This window comes from Brassica oleracea, chromosome C8 (assembly GCF_000695525.1).
Source record: "Brassica oleracea var. oleracea cultivar TO1000 chromosome C8, BOL, whole genome shotgun sequence".
Lineage (NCBI taxonomy): Eukaryota > Viridiplantae > Streptophyta > Magnoliopsida > Brassicales > Brassicaceae > Brassica > Brassica oleracea.
In genome coordinates, this window is record NC_027755.1 from 797,682 (window position 1) to 821,865 (window position 24,184).

Consider the following 24,184-nt stretch of genomic DNA (forward strand, 5'->3'; position numbering starts at 1 on the left):
TAAAGCACCTAAACATACATGGACAAATAGATAACGATGTAATCCACATCTAAACTAGATGATGGAAAGACATCACCAGCAACTAGCACACTGGTCCGCAATTGATACACCCAATACTCATCAATGCTTGTGTGAGAATCAAATTTTCTCAAAACTGAGCATCTCCTTAACTAAAGTAGATAGCCTAGAGATAAACAAACTATACTAATGAATGGTACTACTAAACCATTCTGCTCAGTCTTAACTAATAATGTTTCTATTTGGAGTATGTAACTTGACATCACAGTGATAACAAGTGAAGGACACCAAAACAGTTTACAAGAAGTAAACTATATTCACTACATTCTTCTACACAAAAAAACAAACAAACAGAAGTTCCTATTCAGTATCCAAAAGCACAGAGAATCATATGCATCAACAAGCTAGTTGATCTCTCAGTGGTAAGATCTCTTCAAAAATTGGAAGTCTTCTTCTTGTCCTAAAAGGCCTCCTCCATTCCTTCACAAACCCTTCCACAACAACAATCTCATCCATACCAACTTCACATTCCACAGAAGCTAAAACATCTGTTTCTTCTTCTTCCCGTCTCTCTAGCTCACTCAACAGCTCTTGAACTCGAACCTTCAACCTCAAATCATCATCAAACCCTTCTTTCTTCTCTAATACATCATGAAAGAGAATCGATCTCGCCTCACCAAGCTTCCCTTGCTTGATGAGACATGAGCATAGGTTACAAGCCTTGTTTGCATCTGGCTCTATCGCTTGAGCCTTACGGTACACGGTTTCTGCCGATGTATAGTCCCTTAGCTGCATATAAGCCCATCCCAAGTTTCCCTGTAACACACGTTTCATTCAAATAAGCCCATTAGCTTCAATAAACTTAAATAAATCTAATCAAAACTAAAGATTAGTGAGATAATCATACCAAGATCCTAGATGTCTCCTTCTGGACCGTGACCTGAAACTTCTTCCCATGAGATCTAGCTGTCTTTGTCGGCTTGCCGTTAAACGCTTCTCCTTGGTATATCATCCAAAGCTTTTGCTTCAGTAGCTCAACCTGCTCTTCTATCCTCCCACACTTCTGCCCGACATCAGTTACAATTTTAATGTCTTAACAATAATAACAAGACAAGAGTGGTGTTGGTCTGAATGTTTTATACCTTGTAGAGATCGATGAGGACATTGTCGAGTGACTCTTGAGCTTGTCTCGAGCAAAGATATCTAAAGGAATGAATAGCATCAATAGCTTCATCAGCTCTGTTCTGTTGTTTCATAAGCAAGGACATGTCTTTAAGAGCACTGTCCACTCTGTCTCTCGCTTTAATCGCTTTCCAGAACAGCTCTACCGCTGCTTCCGCATCTTTCTCCACAAGCTGACCAAACATGTCAAAGTTTCAGTTTCAGACTTAAGAACCAATCAAATCAATTTTAGATTATCGTTTATGATTTTACCTGAACATGTTTGGCTCTGACATAAGGACTGTCACCGTGAGGCAGCTTATGAACAACGTTGTAGTCTTGTCTTCTCAGACTCATCATCACAAAACAATCTTTCTTTCTTTCTATCCAAGATTCTAAATGAAGAAACAAACTTTCTCTCTTCTATCTCTCTCTCCTAAAAGCGGTAACACCGTTCTGTCTGAGGAAATAATTATATTGTGTAAGAAGAAGAAAGAACCAAGACGGGAACTCGTCTTGGTTCATTATAGTCAACTGGATCTGTAATACCGCGGGTTGGTCGTCTTTTAAAACCTATGGAACGTCGCCACGTCACATATCGTCCCCATTATTCTCACACTTCCTGTTTTGATTTTTTTAGTTGGGTCGTATTATTTTGAATACTTCCATTTTTTAAATCTATATTTGTAGTTATCCTCATGAATAAGTTACACCAAACCATATCTCTAGATTTTTTAATTATTTTTCCCACTGTTTTCTAGAAAGCAGCGACGCTAGTAGAAGTTGACGGATCTCTAAAAGTCAAAAAGGAAAAATGAAGAAAGTGTGTTCAATGATTTTGCACACCGTCTGGATTTTTTTGACTTGGTGAAATGTTCGGTGTAAAGCACAAGCGGTTTGTTCTTAAATCTTAAGATTATTCCACTGTACTTTTTGCACACAAAAAAAAAAAGATTCCACTATACACATAACAGAGGAAAGTAAGCTGGCCTGATGCTCACGGCAAAGACTTTGCTCATGTTCAAGAGTTTGACATCAGGTAAATCTCTATACACATACATTAGACTCGGCTGGTTAACTTTGGTCATTCATGAGAACGGTTAATTCCCGGTTTACATTAGTCCGGTACAAGGACATTAATCTTGGGTTGTGGCATCTGTATAATCCAATGCAGTAAATGCTAAAACAAAACATTGTGGCATCTGTATAATCCAATGACAATATCATCATCTCATACCAACAACTACAGCTTATTTCAAGATGATGATGCAGAGTTAATAATCATCTCCAACGATTTAAAACCAAAAGACAAAAGAAAGAATCATACGCATATATATAAAGTCACAACAACATTAAATCCACATCATTCCTCTATTTTCCCCCTCCACTATATTATAATCTGCTAGATTTTCCTATTTCAATATTTTTTTTCTTACTTGTGGTTTCTTCAGCTGTTCTGAGATGACTTCCCCTTCTTAGCTTTATTCTTCTCTTGGACCTTCTTTTTCTTCTCTTCAGCTGTGATCCAATTATATCCCCTTGGAATTGCAAAAGGGTCTTGATCGTTCTCGCCTTTACCATTATTAAACCCTCCTGAGCTTGTTGATGGACGTTGGCTAGGTGTTTTCATCCATTGATACCATGATGAGGAGGATGAGCTTGATGAGGCCTGTGTTTCCTCTCTAGGACTGTTCTTCACCGGAGAAGTAGGGGTTGATGGTGGCGTTACAAACTCATCTTCAATAGGTTCTAGCTCTTCAAACTTTGTGAATGTAACTAGTACTCTAATCGTAGGTATCACCGGAATAGCAACCTGTGTAATATAAAATATAACTGAAATGAGTATTGGGATTTTAACCAAACCGAAAAGTACTAACCGAATCGAAATAACCAAGCTAACCAAACTAACCAAAATCCAATCCGGCGTAACATAAATTAACCGAAATTTTCCAAATTTATTCACTTTAGACAAAAAAATTTAACCGAACTAACTGCAAAACCAAACAATTAGGGCTGGGATTTTTAACCGAACCGAAAAGTACTAACCGAATCGAAATAACCGAGCTAACTAAAATCCGAATCGAAATAACCGAACTGAACTAACCAAAATCCAAACCGGCATAACCAAAATTGACCGAAATTTTCCGAATTTTATTCAATTTAAACCAAAAATTTAACCGAACTAACTAAAACATTTTGAAACCAAACTTTTAACGGTTCAATTTGGCGAAGTTTTAGTCAAATCGAACTACCTGAAAACCGAACTACCCGAAGCCGCAGGTCTAAGTACAATACTGACTAATATGATGATAGTGAGCATTAAAGGTTTACAACAGACCTTGACAGGGAATGTTCCGGATGGTAGTTTAGTAGTCATAAGCTCCCTTAAACGCCGAACTGCTTTAACTTTGTTTGCAAGGATATCAAGCAACGGAAGAAGCTCCTTTGTCTGCAACGGAAACCTCTCAGAGAGCCAAAGAATCGGTCTAAGCCCTTTCTTGTACTCGTTCTCTTTGCTCCCTTCCTTTCTCTTACCTTCCGATGTTGAAGCTTTTGATGAATCATCTCTCACAACACTCTCAACCGTCGAGTGCCTCCCCGGTTTAATCTCTCTTCCTTCCTCCCCAAGAAGATCACTCACTTTCTCATCAACACAAAGCGAACTCCTCGGAGGAACACTACTTCTTTTGCCTCCTCCTTCCTCTCGTTTCTTCCACCCACTAAACCAACCTTTCTTCTCCTGTTTACAACACCCGTTCCCATCTGTTACCATCACCTCCCTCTCCTCACAAGATTCTTCCGGCGAATCCAACTTGAGAGCTAACTCCAGCTGCTTCCTCTCATCCTCAGTCAACACATCACCAAGATCCTCCCCCTCAGTCTCGTCCCCTTGATTATTATTACCATTCGAGAAAAGCTCCTCATCGGTCATCGCGCCGGGTACCCTCCTAGACTTTATACTAACAACCACATTGTGCATATCATACACTTTAGCCTTCCACTTCCCAACCATCTCGCTCCTCTCCTGCCGCCTCCACGTCAACTGGGGAAACAAAACCGCCTGAGTAACATCGATCCCCGGTCTGAAAATGGACGTTTTCGACATCGCAGCCACTTCTTGACGCACTTCCTCCTCTGTGGCAGGCGCGCCAGCACCGTCCAACGCATTCATAACCTCCTTATCTTTATGCGAGATCATAAGTAGAGAGCCTGAAGGAACCTTACCGTCTTCAGACCCGTCACCAAGAAAGAGTATAGTCTGATCCGATCGTTGTATCCTGAAACCGTCGAAGCCAGCTAACGTCATATCAGCTCTAAGGTTAGCACCTCTCTTCCATATCTTGTAAGTATCAGAGGGAGCCACTCTGGAGATAAAAGGTATCACCGAGCTCTCGAAATGGAAAGTGATCTCCATGTAGAAGTCTCTCATCCTATGCATAGTAGCCACAAGCCTAGGCAACCTCCTGCACCATTTAGCCCAAGCAAGAGGCTGATAATGCTTTACTATAATCATAGCGATCCTCTCTTCTCTACAGCAGATAGCTTCTTGCAACGCGCTCCACCCTTGCTCGTTCTGGAGGCTCCAGTCAGCTCCGGAGGACATTAGCATCTCTGCTGAGGTCTCGTCGCCTAGCTTTACGGCTAGGTGGAGGGCGGTGTCTCGGTTGACGACATCGCGTCTGTCTATGAGGGACGCGATGGTGTCGGCTTTTGTCTCTTCGGATGCGGAAGCTGCTTCGGTTTTGACCTCGGATGGGTCCCGCATCTTGGGGAGGGAGGAGAGTAGTTTCTTGAGACGGGTGTAGTCTCTTGTGACGACGGCGTGGTGTACGGGACTGTGACCATACTTGGTAACATCAATGTTGCTTGCCATATTGAATATAACAAACAAAAGACTCAATCTTTCACAAAGACAAACCCTAAACTCATGTCCCCATCACAAATGTCCTAAACTCGACAACTTTTAACAGATTCAAGCATTCAAACTAACGCCTATGAAGTTGTTCCTCAAGCCCAGAAACAATTTGCTAAAAAAGGAAAGTTTTTTTTTTTTTTACTATACCCAGATCAAAGATGATTGAAGCTAACCAGCTACAGAGGAAGTAAAAGGACTCTTTTTTATTTATCCCTCTTGGAAGAGAAACTATTCTAGACTTTCCCTGAAAGGCAAAACAAAAGGAGACTTAGAGAGATTCGTTGCTTCAGGGGAATCAGATCCGAACCCGGATCGGGAAAAACCCAACCCGAGAAGAAAGTTAGAGATCTAAAGGCAACGAGAGAAGATGAGATGTGAAGTTTGGGAAGAAAGGAATATAAGAGGAACGGAAGGTGGACACGGTTCCTTTCGCTGTCTCCAGTGCGAAAGATTCAAAGTCCGGTCGGGAAAAGTTTTACATGGAATATATCTGGAAAGAGTTATTAGATTTGATTAAACCGTTAAAAGCTCCTCAAAAGATATTAGGACAAAAATAGTAATAAATTAATAACTCTAAGTAGATGTAATAAATATAAATTAATAAAATTAGCATAATGTTATATTATTAATTAAAGTTACTAAAAACAAATTACTAGAATCGAAATGAAACATTTGTAATTTAATAAGTTTGGTGATTTTTTTTGTACTATACACTAAACAATAGTAATATTTTATATTGGATGCAGTAAAAGCCAAAATTAACCGAAAGAAAAGAGAGGACATATCCTCGAATAGTTCATTAAGAAACCGCCAAAGTAATTGGTTTTGGGGCAATTGGTAGCTTGATTATCCCAATAAATGATTTCTTGTACTCGTGTTTTTTCCTCTCTTACTTTGCCATTAAACAAATCTCCAAAGAAGTACATTGTCATATAGTACTTGTCAAAGTACTGTGATGAATATGTAGACTGCGTGTTAGTGAATAGTGACATTAAACTTTTATCTTTCGCAAAGAAAACAACATTATAACAAAAAAATAAAAAACAAACAGAGCTTTGTATATGTAACTATGCAGTTGGTTTGCTCAAAAGTTGGGGAAAAAGGAAAGACTTTAAACTAACATTTTGGAACGAAGCTTATTAGCTACATACAAGAGATGGCTGATGTTGGTAGTTGGATAATGTTGAAGTAACTTCATATTCGATGTGAAATCTCCAGCGATCAACCTCCTCCTCACCAGTACCAGCATCGCACAACATATCCCCAGTAAGCTTTCCTGCAACGATAAAAGCTAACTGAGTTCTATCATTCAAGCCAACATTAGTAAAAAAAAAAAAAAGATGTAACAGACAATAACTGGGTCTTGTGCATCTATGGATTTGGCAAATCTTACCAGAGGACCTTCGGGGTCGCTTAAGAGTGCATCCCATATGTGAAGACAGTCGAAGAAACTAAACTCTTGTGTAAGGAGGAGAGTGATCCACCTAAATGCATAAAACTGTGGGTTTACCTATAAACCACAGAAACTATACAATGTCAGCCATCTCACAAGGTATAATCCATTTCTACCATGTCTAGATCAGAGAACAAGACCACTAGTAAGCTTGTTCACATGACTTAGCTATCGGGGTATTTAGAACTTCCGCCACAGAATGACAAATATAGATGCCACAACAGATACAACAGAGAGGAAGAGAGAAAAAAATGTCTTACTTTCGTGGTGATCTCAAGATGTCGCCAAAGTTCCTCATCATGATTCCTAACAAGTTGCGAAAGCCTTGTTATCGCGGATCGGATTCCAACCACACTATTGTCAAGTTGTTGACAGTAGAAGTCACGAAACCCACTCAAAAGTTCAACAAAGCAGAAGAATGCATCAGCTTCAGCATGAGACTGCATGATTTGAATAGAGTTAATACAAAACAGCTCATAAGATAAGAGTAAACACATGGTTAAATAACGAAAGATCACACACAAAAAATCTTAATCTTCTAAGACTGGCACTGATATCTTGAAATTGAATACCCTATCCTGTCAAAGTAGTTTAAAAGGTAGCAAAAAAAAAGAAGAAGAAGAAGAAGAGAGTACTTACTGAACTATCTTCATCAGGGTCGTTACGGAACACATAAAAGATAGGTGCCAAAATTTCGTTCATCCCTTGAACATATCTGATTCCTTGATTTAACTTGGCAAACACAAGCAATATATTCTTCATAGATTCCTAGACATGTAAACGGAAACGTCACTGAGCTTGATGAACCAAACAATATATGTGAGAATTTGCTAAAGAGAACACAAAAAGGTCACCTGATTAGAACGCGCAAAAGATGACTCAGCAGAGAAAAAGGGAATATCTGGATGTGTACGCTTGACATCTTTGTCTATTTGTTCTATGGTCTCAATATCCTGTATCAATAAAAAGAGTTTATGTAAGAACTGGTGAACAAATTGAACACCATAGCCTTTAATCCTGTCCTCAAGTAATGTTCAGAGGCCTTAAAACAAAGAAGGGATGCAAAGATATGGTACCTGGAAGTATGTATTCCAGACGCTTGCCTTCCCTAGGCTCAAAGGATGGTCCTCGTCAGTGATTCTGGATCGGGAAAGCATGCATCGGCTTCCACTCTTCAACTCGTAATTATCAAACCCCTTTGACCTCACCAATCTCCATGTGATTTCTGACTAACTACCACATAATCAATTTAGAGGTACAACAAACACATTTTCAAGAAAGAAAAAGATAGCTGTGTAAAGAAAGAAGCTTTCATAATCCAAAATACTTGCAAACTTGACAATAACAACTCCTAGGCAAGAAAGGAAAGGGGAGGATCACTTACAGGACTCGTAAGAAGCTCATCTTTATAATGCTTGTATTGTGATCTCTTCTGTTTCAACTCAGATGACCAGAGTGAACGTTCAGGTGGCAAGTAGCCAAGCAAAAGCTGCAAAAAAGATAAATCAAATCTTGCCTAACTAAGTTCTTTTCATGCAAATCAAGATTATCTCTTACTCCCTCCGTTTCGATTTGGATTTGGTTGTCGTTGAAGGGAAAAAAATTTGTATATGGTTAGGTGTATAGGTAATTATGTTTTTATTTTGAAAATATACAAAATCATATGTTTTATTAATCTGTGTGCATAAGGCTAGAGGCTAGAACCGCAATTAAAATGAAAGGGAGGGAGTAATAAAGAGCACCTTCCAAACAGTAGAACGGATGCCAGGAGAATCAGGCAAACTCTGTGAAGCAAGACTCCTCAGCTCCTTCATATTAATCACCTTCTTCGATAACTAATCAAGTAAAAAAACAAATTCAGAATCTGTAATCAAAGATTTTGTAATTGATACAGGTTGCAATTGACCTCAGCTGAGAGATGAGCCTGGCGGGAAAAGTCCTCCGCCGAGGAAGGAGCAACACTCGAGTTTCCATATTCACCAGAGATACTGCTACCGTTGTTCCTCGGTCTAGGAGACGGTGATTGAACCGAAGAAGCGGTGGAAGGCGGAGGAGTAACGGAAATTGATTCCGCCTCTTGCTTCTTCATTGACGACATTTTAGTGGCGGGGGAATGGCGGAGGAGAGTAGAATCGTCGTTGAAAGACGACGGTTGAGAAGGAGGAGTAGACCACATGGTGCTGTTGAGCCATTCCGGCACCTTCTTCCTCACCATTTCTTCCTAGGGATTGATTGATGGATCGATCAATCGATTGAAAGTGGCGAGAGATTCAAGTTTCAGAGAGTATCGAGAAGATTATCAATTCGACTCCGCGAGTCGGTGATTGTGGAAATCGAAGTCCGTAAAAATGTTTCTTTTCTCTTCTCACAGAAATGAGAATGAGAAGAAAGAAAGAAAGAGAGAGATAAAGGGGCCTTATGGTAAATGAACAAGTCACGGACAAATTAGTATTTACTTATGGAGTTGTCCTCGATATTACTGATTCTGTACACATTTAACCCTTTTCTTTCTATTTCTCAATTTTTCCCCGTTTGATTGGGAAATGTTTATAATTAAGCATAAATATTCGTTTTTATTACTAGAAGAAACACATTTCCGCAAAACTGGTATTTGTGGACACTACTAAAAATGTGGATTATAGTATTTATGGTAACTAATGGAAACAACAAGAGGGAAACCTACTATATTTGCAAAGTGATTTTGCCACATATCCTTTATACAATCAATTTCACAAAACAAATATGATATGACTACTGAAATTGATGACATGTCTTATAGCTTCATATGACATGGACAATTGCATTTAATGTTAATTTATATTTTTAGTAATTTTTTAAAATATGGTAATAACTCATATATTACATTTAATATCAATTTATATTTTTGGAATTTTTTTTAGAATATGGGAATAACTCATAAATCATCATTAAAATAAATATATTCAAATATGACATTATAAATTTTGAAATATAATTTAATTATATATTTTTAAATTATACAATTTTATTACTAAAATTTTCAAAAATGTATACAATTTTTTTAGAAAATTATAAAATTTTAATCGTAAAATCATTATTTTCTTATATATCTACAAATTTTATAAATATTGTTTAATTTTAATTTTTGGTAATTATGCAACTTTTACAAATTTATTTAATATATTTAATTAAATAAATAGATAGAAAAATCTATCTAAGATTATAATTTCAAATATATATATGCATATTCTTAAATATAATTTTTATGTTTAATTAAATCAAATTTATATTAAAATATTGATACGAAAAAGAAAATTTAAAATATTAATACAATTTTATTTTAAAATATAATTTATATTTATCTGTTAAAAAAATATTTTAAATTATTTTACTGTACATGATGAAGGAAGACACCTAGAAACTATGATTGATGAAGTTATATACAAACACAGGGATCCCTACAAACACAAAAGCTTTAACCATCAGAAAGAGATGGACCCTGTTAACCTTGGCGAGTGGCATTTGTTCTCATGTGATAGCTATTGCTTCACATACAACTCCCATGTGTCCCGTTGTCTTCTTCAATAATACATTTCACAACCACACGTATATAAACATCTCAAAATCGCCTCTTACAAAATATCAGCTTATAAAACTTATTATATTACATATATACTAGATTTTTGACCCGCGCTTAAAAAGCGCGGGTTCTATTTTTGTTGTTTTATCAACAAATAGATCGATAAATCTTTTATTTTGATTATATAAAATGTCACATGATCAATTTTCAATTATGCGGGTCAGTTATTTGTTACTTAGTTATATAAAAATGGTGGATATATGAATAGTTGAATATTTCTATAAATTAAATATAAGTCATATGATTTGATTATATATAATAAGAAACTTTATAGTTTGTACAGTATGAAGAAATTGTGTTTTTTAAAATGTCTCACACAACCGTTTTATGTTTGTAAATAAGTTAAAGAATGGTTGTATTTTTAGACATATAAAGCTGTCCAATTTTTTTTTAGTTTTATGATAAAGTCTTAAAATCATTTAGTTAGAAAATTTCAATATCTAATATTACTTTTTAAATTATTGGAGATTTTAATTTATTTGTTATTATCAAAAATGTTTATAGGCTATGAAATGGATTATAAATAAACATAACCCATTTGATTAATTAACAGATTTGGCTATCAAAAGTTTATAGGCTACGCTTCTCAGATTACCAAAACAGTTTGATATCGCAAATATTGTGGAGTTAGAAGAATATTCTGATTATAAATTTGGAATAATATCCTGGGTGTACCTTCGTTTTAGATTATAAACGGGTATTAATAATGGGGTATATTCGCTTGCTTAAATCAAAGGTACGTGTAAATCAAGGTAACATCATAATCCTTAAGCATGAATTTAGGTTTTATCTAAGTATATTGTTGTAGTTATATAAGCCCAAAGAAGTTAATTATTTAAGCCCGATTGTAGATTTCATTTAAGTATATAATTCTCTTGTTTTAAAAGTGGCGGTGAAACTAATACGTCCAAATCAAAGTCCATTTAAATTTAATGATAAGCCCAAATTTCGAATGACAATAATGCCATTAATGATAATTTTAATTTGTTCATAAAAGTAAGGTCAAAATTGGAAAACTTAAGTATTTCATTAAGGGTAAAAAATGGGAATGATCCCCTTTTAATGGTATTGATTTGATTAATTAACAGATTTGGCTATCAAAAGTTTATAGGCTACGCTTCTCAGATTACCAAAACAGTTTGATATCGCAAATATTGTGGAGTTAGAAGAATATTCTGATTATAAATTTGGAATAATATCCTGGGTGTACCTTCGTTTTAGATTATAAACGGGTATTAATAATGGGGTATATTCGCTTGCTTAAATCAAAGGTACGTGTAAATCAAGGTAACATCATAATCCTTAAGCATGAATTTAGGTTTTATCTAAGTATATTGTTGTAGTTATATAAGCCCAAAGAAGTTAATTATTTAAGCCCGATTGTAGATTTCATTTAAGTATATAATTCTCTTGTTTTAAAAGTGGCGGTGAAACTAATACGTCCAAATCAAAGTCCATTTAAATTTAATGATAAGCCCAAATTTCGAATGACAATAATGCCATTAATGATAATTTTAATTTGTTCATAAAAGTAAGGTCAAAATTGGAAAACTTAAGTATTTCATTAAGGGTAAAAAATGGGAATGATCCCCTTTTAATGGTATTGATTTGATTAATTAACAGATTTGGCTATCAAAAGTTTATAGGCTACGCTTCTCAGATTACCAAAACAGTTTGATATCGCAAATATTGTGGAGTTAGAAGAATATTCTGATTATAAATTTGGAATAATATCCTGGGTGTACCTTCGTTTTAGATTATAAACGGGTATTAATAATGGGGTATATTCGCTTGCTTAAATCAAAGGTACGTGTAAATCAAGGTAACATCATAATCCTTAAGCATGAATTTAGGTTTTATCTAAGTATATTGTTGTAGTTATATAAGCCCAAAGAAGTTAATTATTTAAGCCCGATTGTAGATTTCATTTAAGTATATAATTCTCTTGTTTTAAAAGTGGCGGTGAAACTAATACGTCCAAATCAAAGTCCATTTAAATTTAATGATAAGCCCAAATTTCGAATGACAATAATGCCATTAATGATAATTTTAATTTGTTCATAAAAGTAAGGTCAAAATTGGAAAACTTAAGTATTTCATTAAGGGTAAAAAATGGGAATGATCCCCTTTTAATGGTATTGATTTGATTAATTAACAGATTTGGCTATCAAAAGTTTATAGGCTACGCTTCTCAGATTACCAAAACAGTTTGATATCGCAAATATTGTGGAGTTAGAAGAATATTCTGATTATAAATTTGGAATAATATCCTGGGTGTACCTTCGTTTTAGATTATAAACGGGTATTAATAATGGGGTATATTCGCTTGCTTAAATCAAAGGTACGTGTAAATCAAGGTAACATCATAATCCTTAAGCATGAATTTAGGTTTTATCTAAGTATATTGTTGTAGTTATATAAGCCCAAAGAAGTTAATTATTTAAGCCCGATTGTAGATTTCATTTAAGTATATAATTCTCTTGTTTTAAAAGTGGCGGTGAAACTAATACGTCCAAATCAAAGTCCATTTAAATTTAATGATAAGCCCAAATTTCGAATGACAATAATGCCATTAATGATAATTTTAATTTGTTCATAAAAGTAAGGTCAAAATTGGAAAACTTAAGTATTTCATTAAGGGTAAAAAATGGGAATGATCCCCTTTTAATGGTATTGATTTGATTAATTAACAGATTTGGCTATCAAAAGTTTATAGGCTACGCTTCTCAGATTACCAAAACAGTTTGATATCGCAAATATTGTGGAGTTAGAAGAATATTCTGATTATAAATTTGGAATAATATCCTGGGTGTACCTTCGTTTTAGATTATAAACGGGTATTAATAATGGGGTATATTCGCTTGCTTAAATCAAAGGTACGTGTAAATCAAGGTAACATCATAATCCTTAAGCATGAATTTAGGTTTTATCTAAGTATATTGTTGTAGTTATATAAGCCCAAAGAAGTTAATTATTTAAGCCCGATTGTAGATTTCATTTAAGTATATAATTCTCTTGTTTTAAAAGTGGCGGTGAAACTAATACGTCCAAATCAAAGTCCATTTAAATTTAATGATAAGCCCAAATTTCGAATGACAATAATGCCATTAATGATAATTTTAATTTGTTCATAAAAGTAAGGTCAAAATTGGAAAACTTAAGTATTTCATTAAGGGTAAAAAATGGGAATGATCCCCTTTTAATGGTATTGATTTGATTAATTAACAGATTTGGCTATCAAAAGTTTATAGGCTACGCTTCTCAGATTACCAAAACAGTTTGATATCGCAAATATTGTGGAGTTAGAAGAATATTCTGATTATAAATTTGGAATAATATCCTGGGTGTACCTTCGTTTTAGATTATAAACGGGTATTAATAATGGGGTATATTCGCTTGCTTAAATCAAAGGTACGTGTAAATCAAGGTAACATCATAATCCTTAAGCATGAATTTAGGTTTTATCTAAGTATATTGTTGTAGTTATATAAGCCCAAAGAAGTTAATTATTTAAGCCCGATTGTAGATTTCATTTAAGTATATAATTCTCTTGTTTTAAAAGTGGCGGTGAAACTAATACGTCCAAATCAAAGTCCATTTAAATTTAATGATAAGCCCAAATTTCGAATGACAATAATGCCATTAATGATAATTTTAATTTGTTCATAAAAGTAAGGTCAAAATTGGAAAACTTAAGTATTTCATTAAGGGTAAAAAATGGGAATGATCCCCTTTTAATGGTATTGATTTGATTAATTAACAGATTTGGCTATCAAAAGTTTATAGGCTACGCTTCTCAGATTACCAAAACAGTTTGATATCGCAAATATTGTGGAGTTAGAAGAATATTCTGATTATAAATTTGGAATAATATCCTGGGTGTACCTTCGTTTTAGATTATAAACGGGTATTAATAATGGGGTATATTCGCTTGCTTAAATCAAAGGTACGTGTAAATCAAGGTAACATCATAATCCTTAAGCATGAATTTAGGTTTTATCTAAGTATATTGTTGTAGTTATATAAGCCCAAAGAAGTTAATTATTTAAGCCCGATTGTAGATTTCATTTAAGTATATAATTCTCTTGTTTTAAAAGTGGCGGTGAAACTAATACGTCCAAATCAAAGTCCATTTAAATTTAATGATAAGCCCAAATTTCGAATGACAATAATGCCATTAATGATAATTTTAATTTGTTCATAAAAGTAAGGTCAAAATTGGAAAACTTAAGTATTTCATTAAGGGTAAAAAATGGGAATGATCCCCTTTTAATGGTATTGATTTGATTAATTAACAGATTTGGCTATCAAAAGTTTATAGGCTACGCTTCTCAGATTACCAAAACAGTTTGATATCGCAAATATTGTGGAGTTAGAAGAATATTCTGATTATAAATTTGGAATAATATCCTGGGTGTACCTTCGTTTTAGATTATAAACGGGTATTAATAATGGGGTATATTCGCTTGCTTAAATCAAAGGTACGTGTAAATCAAGGTAACATCATAATCCTTAAGCATGAATTTAGGTTTTATCTAAGTATATTGTTGTAGTTATATAAGCCCAAAGAAGTTAATTATTTAAGCCCGATTGTAGATTTCATTTAAGTATATAATTCTCTTGTTTTAAAAGTGGCGGTGAAACTAATACGTCCAAATCAAAGTCCATTTAAATTTAATGATAAGCCCAAATTTCGAATGACAATAATGCCATTAATGATAATTTTAATTTGTTCATAAAAGTAAGGTCAAAATTGGAAAACTTAAGTATTTCATTAAGGGTAAAAAATGGGAATGATCCCCTTTTAATGGTATTGATTTGATTAATTAACAGATTTGGCTATCAAAAGTTTATAGGCTACGCTTCTCAGATTACCAAAACAGTTTGATATCGCAAATATTGTGGAGTTAGAAGAATATTCTGATTATAAATTTGGAATAATATCCTGGGTGTACCTTCGTTTTAGATTATAAACGGGTATTAATAATGGGGTATATTCGCTTGCTTAAATCAAAGGTACGTGTAAATCAAGGTAACATCATAATCCTTAAGCATGAATTTAGGTTTTATCTAAGTATATTGTTGTAGTTATATAAGCCCAAAGAAGTTAATTATTTAAGCCCGATTGTAGATTTCATTTAAGTATATAATTCTCTTGTTTTAAAAGTGGCGGTGAAACTAATACGTCCAAATCAAAGTCCATTTAAATTTAATGATATAAATCATCATTAAAATAAATATATTCAAATATGACATTATAAATTTTGAAATATAATTTAATTATATATTTTTAAATTATACAATTTTATTACTAAAATTTTCAAAAATGTATACAATTTTTTTAGAAAATTATAAAATTTTAATCGTAAAATCATTATTTTCTTATATATCTACAAATTTTATAAATATTGTTTAATTTTAATTTTTGGTAATTATGCAACTTTTACAAATTTATTTAATATATTTAATTAAATAAATAGATAGAAAAATCTATCTAAGATTATAATTTCAAATATATATATGCATATTCTTAAATATAATTTTTATGTTTAATTAAATCAAATTTATATTAAAATATTGATACGAAAAAGAAAATTTAAAATATTAATACAATTTTATTTTAAAATATAATTTATATTTATCTGTTAAAAAAATATTTTAAATTATTTTACTGTACATGATGAAGGAAGACACCTAGAAACTATGATTGATGAAGTTATATACAAACACAGGGATCCCTACAAACACAAAAGCTTTAACCATCAGAAAGAGATGGACCCTGTTAACCTTGGCGAGTGGCATTTGTTCTCATGTGATAGCTATTGCTTCACATACAACTCCCATGTGTCCCGTTGTCTTCTTCAATAATACATTTCACAACCACACGTATATAAACATCTCAAAATCGCCTCTTACAAAATATCAGCTTATAAAACTTATTATATTACATATATACTAGATTTTTGACCCGCGCTTAAAAAGCGCGGGTTCTATTTTTGTTGTTTTATCAACAAATAGATCGATAAATCTTTTATTTTGATTATATAAAATGTCACATGATCAATTTTCAATTATGCGGGTCAGTTATTTGTTACTTAGTTATATAAAAATGGTGGATATATGAATAGTTGAATATTTCTATAAATTAAATATAAGTCATATGATTTGATTATATAGAATAAGAAACTTTATAGTTTGTACAGTATGAAGAAATTGTGTTTTTTAAAATGTCTCACACAACCGTTTTATGTTTGTAAATAAGTTAAAGAATGGTTGTATTTTTAGACATATAAAGCTGTCCAATTTTTTTTTAGTTTTATGATAAAGTCTTAAAATCATTTAGTTAGAAAATTTCAATATCTAATATTACTTTTTAAATTATTGGAGATTTTAATTTATTTGTTATTATCAAAAATGTTTATAGGCTATGAAATGGATTATAAATAAACATAACCCATTTGATTAATTAACAGATTTGGCTATCAAAAGTTTATAGGCTACGCTTCTCAGATTACCAAAACAGTTTGATATCGCAAATATTGTGGAGTTAGAAGAATATTCTGATTATAAATTTGGAATAATATCCTGGGTGTACCTTCGTTTTAGATTATAAACGGGTATTAATAATGGGGTATATTCGCTTGCTTAAATCAAAGGTACGTGTAAATCAAGGTAACATCATAATCCTTAAGCATGAATTTAGGTTTTATCTAAGTATATTGTTGTAGTTATATAGGCCCAAAGAAGTTAATTATTTAAGCCCGATTGTAGATTTCATTTAAGTATATAATTCTCTTGTTTTAAAAGTGGCGGTGAAACTAATACGTCCAAATCAAAGTCCATTTAAATTTAATGATAAGCCCAAATTTCGAATGACAATAATGCCATTAATGATAATTTTAATTTGTTCATAAAAGTAAGGTCAAAATTGGAAAACTTAAGTATTTCATTAAGGGTAAAAAATGGGAATGATCCCCTTTTAATGGTATTGATAAGAACATTGGGACTTAAGATTGAATTGTTGAAGAAACAAGAATGACACTTGCCAGTAATATTCATAGTAAGTGCCTTATTATTATACATAAGATTGCTGAATTTTTATTAGTTTCATAATCTAACACAACACCAAAGAGAGAGAAGAAGAAAATGCAGCGGTTTAAAGAACACCAAAGAAAGGGTTGTTGATGGCGGAATTGAGCTCTGTTCCAGCTGAGTTGATAACGGCTGGATCTATCTTGTCCATTGGCAAGAACAAGAACTCTCCTCCTTCCATTTTCTCAAACCCACATAGCTCCATGAACTCTATGCCTCCTCTCAGTGAACCAACCCTCTCCTGTTCTCATCCCAAGAACCATGATTAGTAAGAAACTGGACCACCAATGACTGATCGAGTAAAGATACTATTGTTTTACCTGAAACGTTTGGTTGGTGAGTCTAATTTTCCGGAATTTCTCTTCATCTGGATTCTTAGCGACATTTCCCATGTATGTCAGCAATGTCTGGAACGCTCTCTTCACCTTAGCATCTTCCTCCTGAACCAACAACAAGTCATCACTGTTTTAGTGAAAGTTTAACTTGATCCTCCCACCTAAATTTCAATTGAAACACTTCCACAAGACAAATTAATGGTTGATTATATCCCTGAACCTTTTTCCTCTCTTACCAAAAGACTACTTGCTGTGTGGATTGATATAAATACTGAATGCATTTACCTTGTGGGCTTGCTTAAGCGACCTCAAGCACTCTCTCATTTTCTCAGTCTTAGTGGCGGGTCTAATAGGCAATGAACTCTGCCAAAAAAAAAAAGTCTCCTTAAGCACATAGTAGGAGAGGATATTTATAACTTGCTTTTTGAAAACGTTTACCTTCTTCTCCTCCACAACTGGCACTGAGGGTTTTGCAGCGGCAGGATCTTCCGCAGGCAATCCTAGTTTCCGCCTTCTTTCAGCCTTGTTATAATGTATAAATGAGTCTACAAGGTTTTATTGAGAAAGATATATGTAATGCAAAAGGCATGTAAATCTATACCTTGTCTTCTTCAACTTTTTGACGGATCTTTTCCCTAGCCCGTCTTTCTTCTTCTTTCTCGGCTTTACGCAAAAGGATTATACTGAAAAACACAACCAATAAGTATTTACTTGAATAAACAAATAATAGTGGAGCTGACAAGCCTGGCACTATAAGTAGAAGAAAAAAACCGTTTTCTTTCGTTATCTTCTTCTATCCGCTTTGCTTCTAGAAGTTCCTTGCCAATCCTAATTCGCTCCTGAACCAATAAATTAACATGTTAAAAGATACAAAAGGGGGCTGACAGTTTCAACACATTCTACCATGCTTATTGCACTTTAGATACTTGCACAGCAATTGCAGCCAGTAGAGCAAAAGTTAATTTTAACAGAACAGAACAAGCATTGTTGAACCATCAATAAGTAAATGCAGATAACACATTTTATAAAAGGATCAAGAGAAAACCTTCTCTCTTTCACGTTCCATCCGTTTTTCTTCCTCTTCTTTCTTCTTCCGTGCACGTTCCCTATTATGCGGAACAGCACATAAAAGAGGATTCAGTTAACCAATATTAATCGAAGTGTAGACATTTGTCTTGATACTAGTTGACAAAAAAAACGAAAAGCATAAGTAGTGATGTCTCAGTCTCTGGCGCACGCTACAAAATAAAATGAACATGCACTGAAAAAAGAGAATACTCATATGACCTTAGTTCTTGTGCTTTTATCTTCACTTCTTCTGGTGTAAGAGCAGGTTTAGGAGGTCCAGCATTAGAGTTAGCAGGTACCTAGGCAAACAGTCAACAGCAAAGACATTACACTTACAGTCAAAGAAGCAATGAAGTAATCTTAAGAACATATATATGCACAAGGTGATATAAGATTGGTTAAAAAACGAAAAAGGAAAAATATTTGACATAATTATTGTCACATCACATTCAGGAAAATAAAACACTTTTCAAGTTGAAACAAGAACTAAAAACCATGATTTAGATAGCAATTATCAATAAGAAAAAAAAAACAGTTCAGAAAAGACATTCTGCTGAAAACCAAAATAGTGACAAGACAACCAACCTTTGGCATTTCATCTACGTCAGGATCATTCTCATGCTCCACCACCCAATTAACTGCAGCCTCAAGACTGGCATTACCTGAAGGAATGAAGCTCAAACTATGTTACAAAAAGTGAAACGAAGAAGAATATAACAGTGTACAAAAGAACTTCAAGATTCAGATGCAAGAAGTCAAATCTTCAAATTTCTACGTATAAATTAACATGCTTCACTGAGATAAATGAGAGGTGTTAAAGATGTCAGCTACACACGATCAAGCTAGTAAGCACAACACTCAATCAATAGGGAATAACGCGAGATTTTGACCAGAGTAGTGAAGTGCTCGGGTAGCACGAGCTTTAGGGAAGGCCATCGCTTCAAGTTCCAGGAGAATGTTTTTGTCAACGTCTGGAACAACCATCTCTACTGGAAAGAGATAACGACCATAAGAAACAACGTTTAAGTCACATTCAGAAACTCAGGCAACAGATATGAGAATTAGCATTTACAATGTACCTTCAGCAGCATCTCCACTACCACTGGAACCATCGTGGTTGGCAATCTCCATAGCAGCCTTGGGAGCTTCCAAGCTGATGGGTTTTACAGTCTCCATTGTCTTATCCACAAACTCAGTATGCCCTGTTCTCTTCGTATGCAAATCGCTTTCCTTCACATCGTATTACAAAGAAATCAGAAATAATAAAGTAGTCATGAAACGCGTACAAAAATTGCGGAAGCCAACGATCCACAAGTAATCAAACTACGAATACATCAGCAGAGATCACCAAGAATGGGCTATGAGGTATAAAGTTGTCAACTTTGTGTTCTAATTAAGACTCAATTTCATTCATAAAGTCAAGTCAACTCCAAAAGAGAAAGTAAAGATTGTAAAAGCCTAATCTAATCAAGATCTCAATTTCATAAAAGAAGCGAATGAAAAATCGAAAGATCCGTACGGTTTTAGAGCGGCAAGGCTTGCTGCAAGTAGTGCAGACGAGATTGAGCACCGCCTCAGTGGACTCGGCGAAATTGGAGTGAGATGTGAGCTCCGCATGCTCCTGAGCCTCCTCCACTGACTTCAGCAACGCGCCACAATCACCACACTTTAGCGATACTCCTGCCATGCCTCCCTACTATCTCTCCCATGTCTTTCCTTTTAATGGTTGCTTGGGGAGAGAGGAAGGCGTAGGGCCGGTTCAGTTTTTCGGTTTGGTTAGGGTCGATCACACACACTTGTAGTTTAAATTGGCCGGTTCATATTGCTTAACCCGCTCCTTACTCTTTTCTTGTCACAGTATATAAATTTTTGAATAAATATTTGGAAAAATTATATTTTTCAGACATGTTTCTGATAATTGTACATATGTAACCCCATAACATTGTATAAAAAAAACAAAACTAATGGTATTTGATCTAATGTGATCGTCAAAAACTTTCCTTTTTCAGTATAATGGAGATCAACAAAAATAATCTTAGTCTTGTGTGAAGATCCGTTCGTAGAATAAGATATACGCTTCTGAATGCATAACCTTGTCCAACGAAACCTGACGGACATGTGCATCGCTTATGTTATACCACACACTCTCTTTACCTTTCTGACCTCCTCTAACATACGCCACATAGTGACCTCCTCTCATCGTCCCTGAATGCTCCACCAGTCCAGCCAATCTATAGACTGGCGAGTCTTCTCCACTACACCTGAAGTGAGTAAAAGAACAAAGAAACAGTTCATATTGTGAAGAGATTTGAGTTTTAGAAAGAAAAAAAACGGAAAATGTAGAAGAGAGGAGATGATTACCTTGAGTCCATATACTGTCGAAGATCGATGACTTCTTTGAAAGCAACATGACCATTTAACTTACTTAGCCTCCCACGCAGGTCTTGGCTGAATCGCTTTAGATGTATGGTTAAGACAGGTGGAGTTTTGTTCACAAGTACTCTTTTAGTTGCATCTCTTTTCACTGTTGTCACTTTCTCGGAATCTTCTTCGCTTTCTTCTTCACTTACACTGTCATTAGCTGAGTTAGAACTCATAGCTTCTTTCCCATCATCCTTGACACTACTAGAACCATCACTTGGATCTTGCTTCATTGCTGAAACATCTTCATTTTCACTCACCCATCCGTTGCTGGTGTTGCTTGATCTCGATTCATCTTTCTTGGATTTTCTCTTTTCCTTCAACCGTTGGAGCTTCAGGTTCTTTGAACAGTTCTCGCAGTTCCAAGCGTTGTCGTCAGACAAAATCTCAGGCTTAGTGAAATGAGCCAAGCACCTCTCTACAGACACCGGCGAATCCGAATCATCTATTTCTTCAGGATCAGACTCGCTGCTGAACGCCATAAAACCAGCTCCTCCCGAAGAAGCTTCAGGATTGCAAGGAGGTCCAAAAACAACAGGCCCTTCGGTAACCTCAGGCTCATCAAATAAACCCCCTAAACCAACAAAATCATTGTCTTGTGGTGGCTCATGATCACCAGCCACAAATGAAGATGATGATGCCTCACCCTCGCCTTCTTCCACAGCTGGTTTATCATCATCATAGGATATGTTTTCTTTGTACGGCATGTACAGAACTTGCGAATCTGCAACCATCAAAGGAAGCTCTTCCTCATCCCAAGGATTCACCGAGGATGAACTTTCCCCTAAACCAGGATCACAACCAATGAAACTAGCTTGATTGATTTCAGTAGAAACACCGCTTGTAGCTGTGCCTTCATCATGCTGCATAGCTTGTTCATCTTTATCATCCAAGAAGGTTTCTGCCTTTATAATCTCATCATTATCTTGCATCAGCCTCTCTGTGTTACCTTCCAAAGTTGAGGTGTTGGAAGAATTATCTGGACCTGGAAGAATTTGATTAGCCTCAGTAGTTGTGATTTTGTCACTGACACTATCTTCCGTATCCACATTCGTCTCATCTCCAAAGGGGTCTGGTCCAATAACATCCAACCAGAAGTTATCAAAAACACTATCACTCTGCGTTACACTTTCCGAGCCCTGCTTGTTATCTGAAACCGTACCATTATCAACTGGCGCAAAACTGGAAGAGGAAGCATCCGGATCAGCTGGGACAACCGCACCTTTTCCCGGAGATTTCGGATCCAACAAAGCCTTACTTGGGAGGACTTTCGACACTTTACTTACTTTGGACACATGCTTAGCGACTCTCTTTGGTGGAAGCTTAGCTTTCTTTGCTAGAGAAACGGTTGGTTGCTTCTTAGGAGGTGTTTTCTTGAACGGTACTGGTAAAGAAAGATCCAAGAACGGCTCATAGACTTTTGAGGAGTGACCGCACTCCATACAAGAAACAATGCTCGACGTTTCGCCTCCAAACACAGATTCAATGAGAGTAGTAGATTTCTCATCGTTATCAGAAACACCACGCTTCTTTCTCAAGGCTGATTCTTCGGTGCTCAAGGAATCTAGCAAACAGCGTAGCAGCTCGTGGCTGTCATGCTGGTCGTATCCTCTAAACTGTGGCGCCTTAACACAGAAAGACCCAAAAAAGACTCTGGGGTTTATCACACTCTTTAAGCCTGCTTCTGGTTTCGTTTCCGCAAATAATTTCTTCAGGGAACAAGCAAGAGTCCCACCGATACCAGACGCATCCTCCTTCAAGAAGTGATCGCGTAACTGATCCAAGGAAAGAAGATTCTGCATTATCGAATTAAAGAAACATGTGTTCCCAAGGTTAACTAACCCTCGCACAACGTAACCCTCCCTTGCTTCTATACCACTGGTGGTGACAGCACCTTGTAATTTGATGTCACTAGTGATACTGCCACTTCCTGAGCTCTCCGCTTCAGCCTCAGATGGAGCTAAACTGTTCAAAGACCGCTCTTTCATCAGTTTCACAACCTCCAGCAACACATCTTTCTTCTCACCGTTGTCTTCTTTTTCAACAGGGAGAAGCGACTGGCACGGAAAACACCACCTTAACTGAGGGTTTTCCCACTGAATCATCAACCGGTGGCGAGTCACTCTGATATGCCTCACAACATGACTCTGCGCTCCAGTGGGTAAACCAACACCTCCACAAACAAAAGCCCCACACTCCAAACAAACCCAAATAGCCTTCTTGTCAGCTTTTGGGTCAGCAGCAGAAGAAGAAAAAGCATGTTTCCCCTTATTAACCTTTTCCTTAGCTCCTCTCTTACCGTGCACCCCTTCCTTGCATTCTTGACACTTAATCTGCCGGGAAGACTTAATCTTCTCCAACAGTTTATCCAAATTAAGACCCTTATCGAAATGCACACAAGCTTGTTTCTCCTTAACTGCTTGAACTGAACCTCCCGCAGTTATTTCCCCGGTCTCACTAGGCTGCTCAGAGACCTTCTTGGAGAGATTCTCCTTAGTTGGGGTTCGGGACTTCTTCTTCGCTTTCTTCCCCATGAGTTACTCTCCACAACACACTGAAAATAAAAGCCAATAATAGAATAGTAAAGTACCTCAACTCTCATTACATCATCTACATAAAAAGCAATGAAGCAACGGTGCACATACTTTCAAAATCAATACTCAGCTCCAAGAAAATTTTAAGAATTTATACGAAATGATTAAAATTTCAAGGATTCCAAGGACCACCCACAAAGAAAGTAGAAGACTTTGTAAAGACAATCAAACAAAGATCCATAATCGCTAAGGAACTAGAACCTATCATTGCTCAGCAGAAGCAATTATCGCAATCATAACAAAGTAAAAAGAAGAATCCAGAGATTTTACCCACTAAGACCCTTCCCCAAAATAGAAGAAGGAGGAGAAGCTGCTTTGGGGAGACTTTCACATGAAAAGGATTGAAGAAGAATCGACACTCGGAAAAACTGGGATCTAGCCTCTAATCATATAGATTAAACACAGCCAGAGAGAGAGGGTTATCACTTCTGCTGCTTCGTTGTTGCTTCCGCCGTTAAAAAGGAGACAGAGAGTCGACGAAATGATTCGCTTCGGAAGAGGGGAAGA

General features: G+C 35.5%; 5 protein-coding genes across 6 annotated transcripts; all 5 read right to left on the bottom strand.

Moving 5' to 3' along the window:
- LOC106310632 (protein SULFUR DEFICIENCY-INDUCED 2-like) lies at positions 1–1,655 on the bottom strand. 2 transcript variants are annotated; one of them, XR_001263832.1, is made up of 5 exons: positions 1,453–1,655; positions 1,161–1,373; positions 926–1,081; positions 314–834; positions 1–197 (listed from the first exon to the last, which is right to left on the bottom strand). XR_001263832.1 is itself a non-coding variant. In XM_013747857.1 (4 exons), the coding sequence occupies exons 1-4, from the start codon at positions 1,537–1,539 to the stop codon at positions 415–417; spliced, it is 876 nt and encodes a 291-aa protein (XP_013603311.1). In that variant the 5' UTR covers positions 1,540–1,655; the 3' UTR covers positions 1–414. The 2 variants fall into 2 exon arrangements, 1 of the variants encoding a protein (XP_013603311.1); XM_013747857.1 differs by having other exon boundaries at positions 1–834.
- Positions 1,656–2,357: 702 nt separating this feature from the next.
- LOC106310633 (ankyrin repeat domain-containing protein 13C-B-like) lies at positions 2,358–5,579 on the bottom strand. The gene is made up of 2 exons (XM_013747858.1): positions 3,518–5,579; positions 2,358–2,992 (listed from the first exon to the last, which is right to left on the bottom strand). The coding sequence occupies exons 1-2, from the start codon at positions 5,051–5,053 to the stop codon at positions 2,627–2,629; spliced, it is 1,902 nt and encodes a 633-aa protein (XP_013603312.1). The 5' UTR covers positions 5,054–5,579; the 3' UTR covers positions 2,358–2,626.
- Positions 5,580–6,134: 555 nt separating this feature from the next.
- LOC106310634 (TBC domain-containing protein C1952.17c) lies at positions 6,135–8,935 on the bottom strand. Its single transcript, XM_013747859.1, has 9 exons — positions 8,455–8,935; positions 8,291–8,383; positions 7,933–8,037; positions 7,625–7,777; positions 7,403–7,501; positions 7,188–7,316; positions 6,809–6,988; positions 6,489–6,605; positions 6,135–6,371 (listed from the first exon to the last, which is right to left on the bottom strand). The coding sequence occupies exons 1-9, from the start codon at positions 8,761–8,763 to the stop codon at positions 6,207–6,209; spliced, it is 1,350 nt and encodes a 449-aa protein (XP_013603313.1). The 5' UTR covers positions 8,764–8,935; the 3' UTR covers positions 6,135–6,206.
- Positions 8,936–17,158: 8,223 nt separating this feature from the next.
- On the bottom strand, positions 17,159–20,422 carry LOC106307844 (chromatin assembly factor 1 subunit A-B-like). The gene is made up of 12 exons (XM_013744917.1): positions 20,182–20,422; positions 19,742–19,892; positions 19,553–19,648; positions 19,248–19,324; positions 18,882–18,961; positions 18,640–18,700; positions 18,366–18,433; positions 18,196–18,277; positions 18,033–18,116; positions 17,880–17,957; positions 17,580–17,699; positions 17,159–17,500 (listed from the first exon to the last, which is right to left on the bottom strand). Exons 1-12 carry the CDS (start codon positions 20,347–20,349, stop codon positions 17,324–17,326), a joined length of 1,242 nt encoding a protein of 413 aa, XP_013600371.1. The 5' UTR covers positions 20,350–20,422; the 3' UTR covers positions 17,159–17,323.
- A 191-nt stretch (positions 20,423–20,613) lies between these two features.
- Positions 20,614–24,150, bottom strand: LOC106312123 (ubiquitin carboxyl-terminal hydrolase 2). Its single transcript, XM_013749519.1, has 3 exons — positions 23,948–24,150; positions 21,024–23,637; positions 20,614–20,923 (listed from the first exon to the last, which is right to left on the bottom strand). Exons 2-3 carry the CDS (start codon positions 23,615–23,617, stop codon positions 20,698–20,700), a joined length of 2,820 nt encoding a protein of 939 aa, XP_013604973.1. The 5' UTR covers positions 23,618–23,637; positions 23,948–24,150; the 3' UTR covers positions 20,614–20,697.
- Positions 24,151–24,184: the final 34 nt, after the last annotated feature.

Coding starts and splice junctions, on each gene's coding strand:
- LOC106310634 (XM_013747859.1), bottom strand. CDS start 8,763: ATGGTGAGGAAGAAGGTGCCGGAATGGCTCAACAGCACCATGTGGTCT. Junction 6,989..7,187: donor ACCCTGATGAAGATAGTTCA/GTAAGTACTCTC, acceptor CAAATCATGCAG/TCTCATGCTGAAGCTGATGC. Junction 6,372..6,488: donor GCGACCCCGAAGGTCCTCTG/GTAAGATTTGCC, acceptor TTATCGTTGCAG/GAAAGCTTACTGGGGATATG.
- LOC106307844 (XM_013744917.1), bottom strand. CDS start 20,349: ATGGCAGGAGTATCGCTAAAGTGTGGTGATTGTGGCGCGTTGCTGAAG. Junction 18,962..19,247: donor ACGTAGATGAAATGCCAAAG/GTTGGTTGTCTT, acceptor CTGTTTGCCTAG/GTACCTGCTAACTCTAATGC. Junction 17,958..18,032: donor CAGTTGTGGAGGAGAAGAAG/GTAAACGTTTTC, acceptor TTTTTTTGGCAG/AGTTCATTGCCTATTAGACC.
- LOC106310633 (XM_013747858.1), bottom strand. CDS start 5,053: ATGGCAAGCAACATTGATGTTACCAAGTATGGTCACAGTCCCGTACAC. Junction 2,993..3,517: donor CCGGAACATTCCCTGTCAAG/GTCTGTTGTAAA, acceptor TATATTACACAG/GTTGCTATTCCGGTGATACC.
- LOC106310632 (XM_013747857.1), bottom strand. CDS start 1,539: ATGATGAGTCTGAGAAGACAAGACTACAACGTTGTTCATAAGCTGCCT. Junction 1,082..1,160: donor TCCTCATCGATCTCTACAAG/GTATAAAACATT, acceptor GATGTCGGGCAG/AAGTGTGGGAGGATAGAAGA. Junction 835..925: donor AGGAGACATCTAGGATCTTG/GTATGATTATCT, acceptor CGTGTGTTACAG/GGAAACTTGGGATGGGCTTA.
- LOC106312123 (XM_013749519.1), bottom strand. CDS start 23,617: ATGGGGAAGAAAGCGAAGAAGAAGTCCCGAACCCCAACTAAGGAGAAT. Junction 20,924..21,023: donor CGACAGTATATGGACTCAAG/GTAATCATCTCC, acceptor TACTCACTTCAG/GTGTAGTGGAGAAGACTCGC.